At 42.7% G+C, this 15,371-nt stretch overlaps 1 protein-coding gene across 1 annotated transcript in view; it reads right to left on the bottom strand.

Annotated features, from left to right (window-relative positions):
* Positions 1 to 10,507, bottom strand: part of MAN1A2 (mannosidase alpha class 1A member 2) — a 166,729-nt gene extending 156,222 nt beyond the window's left edge. The window contains exon 1 of the mRNA XM_065878155.1: positions 10,206 to 10,507. Within this exon, the coding sequence (XP_065734227.1) occupies positions 10,206 to 10,507 (302 nt within the window). The remainder of the gene's footprint in view (positions 1 to 10,205) is intronic.
* Positions 10,508 to 15,371: the final 4,864 nt, after the last annotated feature.

Here is a 15,371-nt window from a genome sequence, read left to right as displayed (position 1 = left end):
TTACTAAATGCTAAGAGCTATGTTGAGCACTTCACGTGTACTATCTCATTCAATGTAACAATCTATAAAGTGATGCCACTATCATCCAAAGGAAGCAACTTATGCATAGAGTTTAAAAATGTGCTCAAAATCACACATCTAATCAGTGACAAACTAGGGTACGAATCCACGCAGTCTGACTCCAGAGCTTAAGCACCTAACTACACTAATTAAGAAAAGCCAATTCAACAAGTATCTGTTAAATACTGTAAGTAAGAAATAATGGCCATGATTTATTTTTCATTACTTCTCCGTTAAAGTAAGGTTCCTCATCCCTCTAACCTGCACTCCTCTCCACACATATAAAATTAAATCATCAAGTTTTATTTTCCAAATTAAGAAAGATGGTTCTTTGACCCACATCCAAAATAAGCATGATCTTAGTACCAACTATATCTGTTAAAATGCTATCTTTCCGAATTATTTTTAAATATGTTAATGTTTATATATTAATGTTTTACATTGCAGTCTTATTATTGGAATGATCTCTAATTTGAAATGTATTTCATTGATCAAATTAGAAGAGTTCTTATGACTACAGACTGTGTTTTCAGATACAGTGACAATCGATATAAAAATAAATTGGGGGGGGACCTTCAAGATGGTGGAGAAGTAAGACTTGAAGATCACCTTCCTCCCCACAAATATATCAAAAATACATCTACATGTGGAACAACTCCCATAGAACACCTACTGAGTGCTGGAAAAAGACCTCAGAACTCCCAAAAGGCAAGAAACTCCCCACGTACCTGGATAGGGCAAAAGAAAAAAGGAAAAACAGAGGCAAAAGAATAGGGACCTGCACCTCTGGGAGGCAGCTGTGAAGGAGAAAAAGTTTCCACACACTAGGAAGCCCCTTCACTAGCAAAGACGGGAGGTGGGCGTGGGGCGGGGGGGCCTTCAGAACCACGGAGAAGAGTGCAGCAACAGGGGTACAGAGAGCAAAGCGGAGAGACTCCCACACACAGGATCAGTGCCAACCAGGGCTCACCACTGAGAGGCTTGTCTGCTCACCCGCTGGGGCGGGTGAGGGCTGGGAGCTGAGGCTCGGGATTCGGAGATCAGATCCCACGGAGAGGACTGGGGTTGGCGGCGTGAACACAGCCTGAAGGGGGCTACTGCACCACAGCTAGCCTGGACAGAGTCCGGGAAAAAGTCTGGACCTGCCTAAGAAGCAAGAAACCATCATTTTGGGATGCGCGAGGAGAGGGGATTCAGAGCACCGCCTAAACGAGTTCCAGAGACAGGCGCGAGCCACAACTATCAGCGCGGACTCCAGAGACAGGCATGAAACACTAACGCTGCTGCTGCAGCCACCAAGAAGCCCGTGTACAGGCACAGGTCACTATCCACACATCCCCTCCGGGGAGCCTGTGCAGCCCGCCACTGCCAGGGTCCCGTGATGCAGGGACAACTTCCCCGGGAGAACACACGGCACGCCTCAGGCTGTTGCAAGGTCACCCCAGCCTGTACCCCTCCCCCAACCCACCCCACGCCTAACTGAGCCAGAGCCCCCTAATCAGCTGCTACTTTAACCCCATCCTGTCTGGGTGGGAACAGACGCCCTCAGGCGAACTACATGCAGAGGTGGGGCCAAATCCAAAGCTGAACCCCAGGAGCCGTGCGAACAAAGAAGAGAAATGGAAATTTCTCCCAGCAGCCTCAGGAGCAGCAGATTAAATCTCCACAATCAACTTGATATACCCTGCATCTGTGGAATACCTGAATAGACAACGAATCACCCCAAATTGAGAAGGTGGACTTTCGGAGCAACTGTAGACTTCGGGTTTGCTTTTGGCAACTAATTTGTTTCTGGCTTTATGTTTATCTTACTTTAGTATTTAGAGCTTATTATCATTGGTAGATTTGTTTATTGATTTCGTTGCTCTCTTTTTCTTTTTTATATATATTTTTATCCTTTATCTCTTTTCGTGAATGTGTATGTGTATGCTTCTTCGTGTGATTTTGTCTGTATAGCTTTGCTTTTACCATGTGTTCTAGGATTCTCTCCTTTATTTTTTTTTCTTTTTTTTAGTACAGTTTTTAGTGCTTGCTAACGGTGGTTTTATTTTTTGCTTTGGTTGCTCTCTTCTTTTCTTTATTACTGTTTTATTTTAAATAATATTTTTTATTTTAATAACTTTATTTTATTAATTTTTTTAATTTAATTTTTTCCCTCCCCTTTCTTCTGAGCTGTGTGGCTGACAGGGTCTTGGTGCTCCAGCCAGGTGTCAGGCCTGAGCCTCTGAGGTGGGAGACCCAAGTTCAGGACACTGGTCCACCAGAGACCTCCCAGCCCCACAGAGTATCAAATGGCGAAAGCTCTACCAGAGATCTCTATCTCAATGCTGACACAGCTCTACTCAACGAGCAGCAAGCTACAATGCTGGACCCCCTATGCCAAACGATTAGCAAGACAGGAACACAATCCCACCCATTAGCACAGACGCTGCCTAAAATCGTAATAAGTTCACAGACACCCCAAAACACACCACTGGACGTGGTCCTGCCCACCACAAAGACAAGATCCAGCCTCATCCACCAGAACACAGGCACCAGTCCCCTCCACCAGGAAGCCTACACAACCCACTGAACCAACCTTACCCACTGGGGGCAGACAGCAAAAAAAACGGGAACTACGAACCTGTTGCCTGAAAAAAGGACACCCCAAACACAGTAAGTTAAGCAAAAGGAAAAGACACAGAAATATGTAGCGGATGAAAAGAGCAAGGTAAAAACCCAACAGACCAAACAAATGAAGAAGAAACAGGCAGTCTACCTGAAAAAGAATTCAGAGTAATGATAGTAGGGATGATCCAAAATCTTGGAAATAGAATGGAGAAAATACAAGAAACGTTTAACAAGGACCTAGAACTAAAGAGCACACAAACAATGATGAACAGCACAATAAATGAAACTAAAAATTCTCTAGAAGAAATCAATCGAGGGCTTCCCTGGTGGCGAACAGGTTGAGAGTCCACCTGCCAATGCAGGGGACACGGGTTCATGTCCCAGTCCGGGAAGATCCCACATGCCATGGAGCGGCTGGGCCCGTGAGCCATGGCCGCTGAGCATGCGCGTCCGGAGCCTGTGCTCCACAACAGGAGAGGCCGCAACAGTGAGAGGCCCGCGTACAGCAAATAAATAAATAAAAAATAGAAATCAATCGAGAATAACTGAGGCAGAAGAAAGGATAAGTGATCTGGAAGGTAAAATAGTGGAAATAACTACCACAGAGCAGAATGAAAAGAACTAAGGACAGTCTCAGAGACCTCTGGGACAACATTACAGGCACCAACATATGAATTATAGGGTCTCAGAAAAAGAAGAGAAAAAGAAAAGAACTGAGAAAATATTTGAAGAGTTTGTAGTTGAAAACATCCCTAAAATGGGAAGGTAAATAGTCAATCAAGTCCAGGAAGCGCAGAGAGTCCCATACAGGATAAATCCAAGGAGAAACACGTCAAGAAACATATTAATCAAACTATCAAAAACTAAATTCAAAGAAAAAATATTAAAAAGCAGCAAGGGAAAAGCAACAAATAACATACAAGGGAATCCCCATAAGGTTAACAGCTGATCTTTCAGGAGAAACTCCGCAAGCCAGAAGGGAGTGGCAGGATATATTTAAAGGGATGAAAGGGAAAAACCTACAACCAAGATTACTCTACCCAGCAAGGATCCCATTCAGATTTGATGGAGAAACTAAAACCTTTACAGACAAGCAAAAGCTAAGAGAATTCAGCACTACCAAACCAGCTTTACAACAAATGCTAAAGGAACTTCTCTAGGCAGGAAACACAAGAGGAGGAAAAGACCTGCAATAACAAACCCAAACCAATTAAGAAAATGGTAATAGGAACATACATATTGATAACTACCTTAAATGTAAATGGATTAAATGCTCCCACCAAAATACACAGACTGGCTGAATGCATACAAAAACAAGACCCATATATATGCTGTCTACAAGAGAGCCACTTCAGACCTAGGGACACATGCAGACTGATGTGAGGGGATGGAAAAAGATATTCCATGCAAATGGAAACCAAAAGAAAGCTGGCGTAGCAATTCTCATATCTGACAAAATAGACTTTAAAATAAAAACAATTACAAGAGACAAAAAAAGACACTACATAATGATCAAGGGATCAATCCAAGAAGAAGATACAACAATTGTAAATATTTATGCGCCCAACATAGGAGCACCTCAATACATAAGGCAAATGCTAACAGCCATAAAAGGGGAAATCGACAGTAACACAATCATAGTAGGGGACTTTAACACCCCACTTTCACCAATGGGCAGATCAGCCAAAATGAAAATAAATAAGGAAACACAAGCTTTAAATGATACAATAAACAAAATGGACTTAGTTGATATTTATAGGACATTCCAGCCAAAAACAACAGAACACACATTTTTCTCCAATGCTCATGGAACATTCCCCAGGATAGATCATACCTCGGGACACAAATCAAGCCTTGGTAAATTTAAGAAAATTGAAATTGTATCAAGTATCTTTTCCAACCACAGTCCTATGACACTAGATATCAATTACAAGAAAAAATCTGTAAAAAATACAAACACAGGGAGGTTAAACAATACACTACTAAATAACCATGAGATCACCAAAGAAATCTAAGAGGAAATAAAAAAATACCTAGAAACAAATGACAATGAAAACATGACGACCCAAAACCTATGGGATGCAGCAAAAGCAGTTCTAAGAAGGAAGTTTATAGCAATACAATCCTACCTGAAGAAACAAGAAACATCTCAAATAACCTAACCTTACACCTAAAGCAATTAGAGAAAGAAAAACAAAAAAACCTCAAAGGGGCTTCCCTGGTGGCGCAGTGGTTGAGAGTCAGCCTGCCGATGCAGGGGACGCGGGTTCGTGCCCCAGTCCGGGAAGATCCCACATGCCGCGGAGTGGCTGGGCCCATGAGCCATGGCCGCTGAGCCTGCGTGTCTGGAGCCTGTACTCCGCAACGGGAGAGGCCACAAAAGTGAGAGGCCCGCATACAGCAAAAAAAAAAAAAAAAAACCTCAAAGTTAGCAGAAGGAAAGAAATCATAAAGATAAGATCAGAAATAAATGAAAAAGAAATGAAGGAAATGACAGCAAAGATGAATAAAACTAAAAGCTGGTTCTTTGAGAAGATAAACAAAATTGATAAACCATTAGCCAGAATCATCAAGAAAAAAAATGAGAAGACTCAAATCAATAGAATTAGAAATGAAAAAGGAGAAGTAACAACTGACACCACAGAAATATAAAGGATCATGAGAGATTAGTGCAAGCAATTATATGTGAATAAAATGGACAACCTGGAAGAAATGGACAAATTCTTAGAAAAGCACAACCTTCTGCAACTGAACCAGGAAGAAACAGAAAATATAAACAGACCAATCACAAGCACTGCAATTGAAACTGTGATTAAAACTCTTCCAACGAACAAAAGCCCAGGACCAGATGGATTCACAGGCAAACTTTATCAAACATTTAGAGAAGAGCTAACATTCATCCTTCTCAAACTCTTCCAAAATACAGCAGAGGGAGGAACACTCCCAAACTCATTCTACGAGGCCACCATCACCCTGATATCAAAACCAGACAAAGATGTCAGAAAAAAAGAAAAAACTACAGGCCAACATCACTGATGAACATAGATGCAAAAATCCTCAACAAAATACTAGCAAACAGAATCCAACAGCACATTAAAAGGATCATACACCATGATCAAGTGGGGTTTATTCCAGGAATGCAAGGATTCTTCAATATATGCAAATCAATCAATGTGATAAACCATATTAACAAACTGAAGAAGAAAAACCATATGACCATCTCAATAAATGCAGAAAAATCTTCTGACAAAATTCAACACCCACTTATGATAAAAACCCTCCAGAAAGTAGGCATAGAGGGAACTTACCTCAACATAATAAAGGCCATATACGACAAACCCACAGCCAACATCATTCTCAATGGTGAAAAACTGAAACCATTTCCAATAAGATCAGGAACAAGACAAGGTTGCCCATGCTCACCACTATTATTCAACACAGTCTTGGAAGTTTTAGCCAAAGCAATCAGAGAAGAAAAACATATAAAAGGAATCCAATTTGGAAAAGAAGTAAAACTGTCACAGTTTGCAGATGACATGATACTATACACAGAGAATCCTAAAGATGCTACCAGAAAACTACTAGAGCTAATCAATAAATTTGGTAATGTAGCAGGATACAAAATTAATGCACAGAAATTTCTTGCATTCCTATACACTAATGATGAAAAATCTGAAAGAGAAATTAGGAAAATACTCCCATTTACCATTGCAATAAAAAGAATAAAATACCTAGGAATAAACCTACCTAAGAAGACAAAAGACCTGTATGCAGAAAACTATAAGACACTGATAAAAGAAATTAAAGATGATACCAACAGATGGAGAGATATACCATGTTCTTGTATTGGAAGACTCAACATTGCGAAAATGACTATACTACCCAAAGCAATCTACACATTCAATGCAATTCCTATCAAACTACCAATGGCATTTTTCACAGAAGTAGAACAAAAAAATTTCACAATTTGTATAGAAACACAAAAGACCCCGAATAGCCAAAGCAATCTTGAGAAAGTAAAACGGAGCTGGTGTTATCAGGCTCCCCAACTTCAAACTGTACTACAAAGCTACAGTAATCAAGACAGTATGGTCCTGGCACAAAAACAGAAATATAGATCAATGGAACAGGATAGAAAGCCCAGAGATAAACCCACGCACCTGTGGTCACCTTATCTTAGATAAAGGAGGCAAGAATATACAATGGAGAAAAGACGGCCTCTTCAATAAGTGGTGCTGGGAAAACTGGACAGCTACATGTAAAAGAATGAAGTTAGAACACTCCTGAACACCATACATAAAAATAAACTCAAAATGGATTAATGATCTAAATGTAAGGCCATACACTATAAAACCCTTAAAGGAAAACATAGAAAGAACACTCTTTGACATAAATCACAGCAAGATCCTTTTTGACCCACCTCCTGGAGAAACGGAAATAAAAACAAAAATAAACAAATAGGACCTAATGAAACTTCAAAGCTTTTGCACAGCAAAGGAAACCATAAACAAGACCAAAAGACAACCCTCAGAATGGGAGGAAATATTTGCAAACGAAGCAACTGACAAAGGATTCATCTCCAAAATATGCAAGCAGTTCATGCAGCTCAATATCAAAAAAACAAACAACCCAATCCAAAAGTGACAGAAGACCTAAACAGACATTTCTCCAAAGAAGATATACAGATTGCCAACAAACACATGAAAGGATGTTTAACATCACTAATCATTAGAGAAATGCAAATCAAAACTACAGTAAGGTATCACCTCACACCGGTCAGAATGGCCATCATCAAAAAAATCTACAAACAGTAAATGCTGGAGATGGTGTGGAGAAAAGAGAACCCTCTTGCACTGTTGGTGGGAATGTAAATTGATACAGCCACTATGGAAAACAGTACGGAGGTTCCTTAAAAAACTAAAAATAGAACTACCATACAACCCAGCAATCCCACTACTGGGCATATACCCTGAGAAAACCATAATTCAAAGAGTCATGTACCACAGTGTTCACTGCAGCTCTATTTACAATAGCCAGGACATGGAAGCAACCTAAGTGTCCATCAACAGATGAATGGATAAAGAAGATGTGGCACATACGTACAATGGAATATTACTCAGCCATAAAAAGAAACGAAGCTGAGTTATTTGTAGTGAGATGGATGGACCTAGAGACTGTCGTACAGAGTGAAGTGAATCAGAAAAAGAAAAACAAATACTGTATGCTAACACATATATATGGCATCTAAAAAAAAAAATGGTTCGGAAGAACCTAGGAGCAGGACAGGAATAAAGACGCAGACATAAGAGAATGGACTAGAGGACACGGGAGGGAAAAAGGTAAGCTGGGACGAAGTGAGAGATCGGCATGGACATATATACACTATCAAATGTAAAATAGATAGCTAGTGGGAAGCAGCCACATAGCACAGGGAGATCAGCTTGGTGCTTCATGTCCACCTAGAGGAGTGGGATAGGCAGGGAGGGAGGGAGACGCAAGAGGGAGGAGATATGGGGCTCTACGTATATGTATAGCTGATTCACTTTTTTATACAGCAGAAACTAACACACCATTGTAAAACAATTATACTCCAATGAAGATGTTTAAAAAAAATAAACTGACATAACCACATAAAATATACACAAAGTTAATACAGGGATCCCTCAATACCTGAACTCTATCTGAATTCTTGCCTTCCAAAACTCAGGAACCAAATAGATTTGAGTAAGTTCTCACATGTATCCAGACTCTTACTACCCAAAACCCAGAATCTGGCTCACTCACCATCCCTTGTTAAGAAAACTCAATAACCAATCTCTCACTCCAAACTCCGGGATCCAACAGTATCCAACAGTCTTGTACAGCGAAACAGAAGCATATGTATTCAAGGGCTATATAAATTTTAGAATTCTTGTTTTAAGAGATTTAAGCAGATTTTTTTAATGTGAAAAAAATGGACATATCTGTATTTTCATTCAAATTTGAAATTTAAATTCCACTTAACGAAGAATTTTTCTATGTGAATGTTTTTAAACTAGAAAGTGCCATATTTTTTAACCTTTAGACCACACAAAATATAAAGTAAATTGTTAAGTATATGACAGACAACTTCTAAGAGTTAAATAAAGTTAATTCATGACTTCAAAGAGCTCTGAAGTCAGTCTTAACATCTTTTTATAAAAAAAATACTTATCATTATAAATAACATGGGAAATAAGGTTTTCAAGGAAAACAGTACTTTCAGTGTTAATTTTTCAGCAACGTTATTTCACAGATTATATCAGATTTTTCTTGACGTCACAAAGAGCAAAGGCCAAAATAAAAGAAACAAATAAAAAGAGTACAGAAGTTGAAAATGATGGCAAAAATTTCAAATTAATTTGGTTACAGACGAATGATATGAAACAATTTTAGAAGTAATTACTCCATAAGGTTCAGCCCAAAGTCAAAGAAACAGCAAGCAAAGAACAAATTAACTAGACTGAGAAAAAGGAAAAACCAGCTCTCATTACAACAGTGCATTTTTCTAAAGTATTTAACTTAGGATAACATTTGAACACAAGCTTTTTCAAAAACCTCGTGCATGATGAAAACTTACAGCATCAGTTGAGAACAGAACTAAAACATGATTTTTTTACATGCTCAAAAATTATTTTAAGAAATAGAGAAAAAAGGAGAAAGGTTTCACAGGTTAAAAAATATATATACTTCAGGTTTGAAGAAAGCAAACTACTTTCCCAGATTCTTTTGCTACAAATTACATAAATGATTTAAAGAGACTGTAACTAGAGCTCCCATTTTATACTCATTTGCCCATATTCTCCCAAGAGCTCACTTCGGATTTACTGACTTTAAAGAATGTGAACCCTTTAATCAAGCAAATTCTAAGAGTTATTCAATACACTCCATCTTTCACATTTAGGGAAAAAAAAAAAACAGCAAAATTAAATTTTAAAACATAACCAAACCTTGTCTACAAGAGTCACAAAGTGAGTGACTTAAGATTCAGTGATCTCTTTAACTTAACTGATTCCACACAGAGCACCAAAACACATCTATTGTGCCTGTGTTTATCTTTCTAAAAAGCTAAGATTCACTACTAAGCTTTAACTACCAGCCAGAGATGAGAGCCCTTTGGGAGAGAACAAACCCAGAGAAGATGTCAGGATTCCATGAATCTATTTCACAGGGTGGCACAATGATTGAATGCAACACATTCTTAATAAATGAAGGCGCAGCATATGTCACTATTTCTTCAGGTTAAGTCTTCATACCTCCATTCCCAATTGTTCACATCAGACACAACAACCCTGAGCACAAACACTCCTCCTACATAAAAGGAAGGAGCTGGACTTTGGATGGGGCTCTAAGGTGTCCTTCCAGTTTATGATTCTATTTAACTAGTTGTGTAAAAATACAACTCTCACGACTCAGGGAAAGTTACATTTTACTGCCAAAAAAATGACAGATTTGATGCAATAAACCATACCTTGCTCTGCCAAATGTTAATACCAGAACTTCTGAAATAAACAAACCTGTGTCTATGTTCATCTGGTCCATGGATCAGGAAGACTCCAGGGTTTTTAGCCCCTTTGCCGGCATCTACATGAGGAATTAACACATCTTCCAAACCCAGATCAAAACGTTTGTGTTTTGAAGAGTCTGGAAGGAAGAAGAATGCCCCAAAACACAGGGTGATGAAGGCACTTAGAATAAGGAGGAGGATAAACTTCTCAGAAAGTCTCAAGGTAGCCCTGTGATGCGGGAAGGAAGGCGGCCCCAGGTTCAGAGGTGGTATCCTCCGTCCAGAGAGGGGTAGCAGCGCTGGGGTAGTCATCGTTTACGCTCTTGGGCAGAATATTTTATAAAGTTCTCATCTTACATCAAATGTAGGATACATTGAACAGTCTTCAGAATCCTGGCAAAAATGGGGAAACTCAATTTTCCTCCTCTCAAAGGACTGCTGTGCGTTTCAATAGGGTACCTCTTTCACGCTCAACCAATTACATGCAGAAATGAGTGTGGCCCCCAAACGATCATTAGTTTAAGTCCTGTGATACTTTCTTTGCCATCTGGCTCTCAGTACCTCACCGGGTGATTACAAGTCTCCTCTTCATTCCTAAGGGTAGATCAGACAAGCAACACCGCACTGAGGATGCAAGGTGGGTTCTTCCATTCCTGAACCTCCGGGAGATGCTCCAACGTGGTTTCCCGCCCCAAAAGGGAGCCTGACGTGATCCAAGGAGCTGTATAAGGTTCACTTGAGCTCCTCGGATGCTTCGATTGCAGAATCTCTGAACCTCAGTGGTGGAAAAACAAGGGGCTTCTCGGAAGTCAGTCAACCGGGAGGAGGGTCACCCGCCTCGCCGGGAAACCGAAGCAGCGGCGCTGGGCGAAAAGCAGGAAGGAGGGCTCGGACGCCCGCGCCTCCCGACGCTGTCCCCGGGCTCCGACGCTGCTCCCTCGACGGCTGGCGCGAAGGGCATCCGCGTCCAAAATACCTGCGCCCTCCCAGCCGCGGCCGCCGCGGCCGCTGTCGCTACCGCTCGGGTCTGTCAGGGAGCGGAACTTCCTCCTCCGCGGCCACTGAGAAGCCCCGGCGTGAGCGGGGGGAGGGGAGGCGCTTGCGGCCGCCCCCGCTCGGCTCCTCCTCCTCCTCTCGGCAGCGGGTTAAGTTAACCCAGGCGCCGGCTCCCAGAGCGAGGCCGCTTCTGACCCCGCCGTGCCCGGCCGCGGCGACTGAGCCTCCGAGACCCCGCGGCGTGGGAAGAAGCAAAGCCGCGGCCCCCCTGTCCGAGAACCCGGGGCAGGCGCCTGCTCATTCCTCGCTCAGCCCGGGGGCGGCGGCGGCCCCGAGCTCGCGAGAGCAGTCGCGCCTTGGGCGGGCAGAGGTCAGCTGCGTCTCCTTCCTCCCTGGCCGCCGTGGGGGACTGCCTGGCCGCCGTGGGGGCCTCCGCAGCGCAACCTCCGGTCGCTCGCAGCCGCTCGCTCTGGTGGTGGCGGCGACGGCTGCGGGAGAGGCAGCGCGTCCACGCGGTGCGGGGCTGCGGCCCGGTCCTCGTCCCGTGGCTCCCTAGGCCGGGAGGGCGCGGAGCAGCCGACTACCGACACCCGTTGGGCACACTCCTGAGGGGAGCCGGCGTGCGGGGGTGGGGCGGATGGCTCGGGCCTGCCTCCGGCCCCAACTCGCGAGTGGGCGTCCCCGAGCGGCGGAGTGTGAGGTGCGCGCGCACGCTCCCAGCCTCGCCGCCGCCGCCGCCGCCGCCGCCGCCCCCGCCCCTTCCCCGCCCCACCCGGCCCGGCCCGCGCTCCGGCCTCGCGCTGCTGCTGCGGGCTCCAGCGCCCGCCCTCCCGCCCGTCGGCTGCGCGACCCCCGGAAGCGTCCTGCAGCGGGCGTCTGGGCACGTGATGGGAGAAGGTCGACCGTTCGCGCTTCACTGATAACTTCACCGGTGCCAGGCTTCGGCATTGCCAGTTTGTGGGACTGACCCGGCGTTTGGGAGGTTGGGGGCGGGGAGGGCGGGGAGGCTCAGGTCCCGGAGGCTTCGCTGCAATCCAAGGGTTGCTAGAACTAAAGGGATCTGACGGCCAAGGTTAACGTTTAATATTGCTTTGTGGAGATCGTGTCTTCAATTATGGACCATTGGTCCCTAGGGCTCAACGACTGAGTCTCCAACTTCTTCCTTACAGCCCATGTGCACGTCGTTGGGCACCCGAAGCTCAAGTCATCTCTACTGAGCAGCAACCGTGTGCCAGGCTCTGTGTTAAGAATAAAATGGCAACCTTCAGGTTAGGTTTCCTGGCTGAGGTGTCTCTGACAGCAGCCCATATGACCCTACAGGACAACAGCTTTCTCGTGGTTCAGTTTCTGGAAGACGTTCTCCCATCATCACACTCCTCACCACCACTCCTCCCATAAAAGAGATAATAAGTATGAACGAGAAGGTGCTAAAATCCAAAAAGACAGCAATGTTGTTTAAATTCAGGCTTAAAAGCACCCTGAATTGATTCTGTTATCCATAATCTTAAGAACCATGTTGTGATTAAGTCCAAAAAATTTCTATGTAATACACAAATAGTCTCACTTGTTTGGTACTAAGATGTCAGTGCCTCTACCTATCCTTAGTGATGACTGGGAGTTGGAGAGCAGTCCCTTCAGCGGCAGGGACAAAAGGTCAGCCTTAGTTAAAAATCAAGCAAAAATCCTCATCTTCACTGGCACAATTCGAAGTACAATTCCGGTCTGCAGTATTTCCAGAAGCTCTGCATATCTCACTACCATATGCCAAAGAAGTCATTGTCATTGATTCACCAAATAAAGAGATAAAAATGTTAGGTGCCACCTCTCACCCAGTCAGGCTGGCAGCCCAGTCCAAAATGAAATTTTTGTTGGACACTTGTGAAAAGTAGGTATAAGAAATTCCCTGCCTTCCCAATGTGTCTTTATAAAGTGTGCCAATTTTGTGAATAAGTTTCTAATGCTGAGCCTCTCTGTAAGCCAAAGGAAGAGAAACACTTGGGTTTCCAACTACTGAGGTCATTAATTTCCATGGAAAGATCAGGGGAAATAAATATTGACATCTGAATGAAATAGCAATTACATAAGCCTTGAAAGGTAAATGTTATCTAGGTTGACACCAAATTGTTAACCACAGAAATATCGATCATGAAACCTGCCTTAACCTAGTTGACAAGCATGACTTAAGCAGGCTCAACCTCATAACCAGTGGAGAAGACTTTTCTGTGTCCTTTCCTCTTTCTTGCCCTTGCCTGTTTTGCAAAATTCATTTTTCCTTCAGGAGAGTAAAAATATTATTTAAATTAGAGGTTATTGCAGATGTCCAAATGCAGTCTGCAATTCTAAGGCCCTTGATGATGCTATCAGTTATTATAATCCTACACAAGCATCAAAAAGTGTGTGTGTGTGTGTATTCTCTTCTAGAGACTAGGGCCCTCTCAAATGAGTTTTAAAAGAATTAGTATTAGGGGCTTCCCTGGTGGCGCAGTGGTTGAGAGTCCGCCTGCCGATGCAGGGGACACGGGTTTGTGGCCTGGTCCGGGAAGATCCCACATGTCGTGGAGTGGCTGGGCCCGTGAGCAATGGCCACTGAGCCTGCGAGTCAGGAGCCTGTGCTCCACAACGGGAGAGGCCACAACAGTAAGAGGCCCGCGTACCGCAAAAAAAAAAAAAAAAAAAAAGAGTATTGTTTTGTTGGTTTTTAAAAGCAAGTTGAAATTTGAAAAAGATTATAGCTGTTGTGTTAAGATGTTGGTATTATATATAGTTTTTCCCCATGTGTTCTGTTTGTGTTACTTTTATAATTAAATAATTTTTAAATAAAGTGATACTTGAGAAAGTTAAGGTCAGATTTCAAATAGGTGGACTCAGTTGTATCAAGATGAACACGTCTGAGGACAATCAACAGAAATCAGAAAGTACATGAAATATACATATTTTTTTCGTATATACGTGTAATAGGGACGTATCTCATTCTAGACAGTACAAAGAGAATATTTCATTTTCAAGGAGTAGCTGTGCTTTGATCAATGGTATAGGCAAGATTCCAAAGTGGCAGATAAAGTGGTAATTTCCCTTTTATAAATCCATGTAAATTAATTAATATTTTAGGAAATAGGAATTGTTCAATTCCTAACAAAACAAAATCTACCCGGACATATTTCAGATTTATAGGACCATTACTGGGATACACTTATGTATTACAATGCAAAAGTTATTTGTATTTGTTCAATCATACGTTAACTTTTCTATTATCGAAACAATTTAACACCTATTACACACACACACACACACACACACACACACACACACACACCATCTAGCTCTGTTTTAAGTGAAACTGAAGTCATATGCTAGAGAAAAAAAAATACAGCTGGTATGCAAAAAGAGGCTTTTGATTTACTTACATGACTTGTTCCTTCTTAGTTTCAACTGGTTCCCAAATATCGCAAAGACATGACCACTAAATGTGTAGAAAAATAACCAAGCTTTGGCCCTGCTCTTTCCACTCTTGCATTCTTCCATAAAGCTTTTTTCCTACAGGTCAGGGATAACCTAAGTTCAATGTTATGAAACTCTCACTTTAGCTCCATGGTAAGTCACGAGAGCCAAAAATCCTCACCTGTCTCTCTGAGCCAAAGTATTTAAGGCTCATTTGCTTATAGAAGACACATTTGTTGAAGGGTACTGTGTGATACAGCCTCTACTAGGTGCTAGAAGTTTGGAGAAGTCAGAATCCCTATCTTAGTGAACTCAAAGTCTTGTGTCTGGTGGTAAATGAGCACTGACAATTACCTGACAGGGAAGAGTGCTGTTAGACTAAAGCCCCAGGGGCTCATGTGTTCACTGAAAGGGCACCGGAGTGAGGGGAGGGAGATTGGGCATGTGTCAAGGAAGGTTCCTAGATCAAGTCCCACCTGAGCTGAGCCTTTCATTAACCAGCAGGGAAGAAGGGTGGTGTTCCAACATAGGGAGCAGAACATGCGCAGGCATCCACAGCTGTATGTTCTTGCCACTTATCCAGAAACTTCCCTCCTTTACTCTTCCAATACATCGCTTGCCTGGCCCTAAACCCCCAATACTCTTGAAGGGGGAAAGTGAAATTTTTAAATTTCAGAAAAACATATGACTATGGAAACACATTACTCTCTCCCAGTGCCTAAGACAGGGCCAAGCAATGAGG

Source organism: Phocoena phocoena, chromosome 1, assembly GCF_963924675.1.
Source record: "Phocoena phocoena chromosome 1, mPhoPho1.1, whole genome shotgun sequence".
In the NCBI taxonomy this organism is placed as follows: Eukaryota; Metazoa; Chordata; class Mammalia; order Artiodactyla; family Phocoenidae; genus Phocoena; species Phocoena phocoena.
Note: the sequence above shows the minus strand (reverse complement) of the source record. Positions and strands in the feature narration are given on the sequence as shown.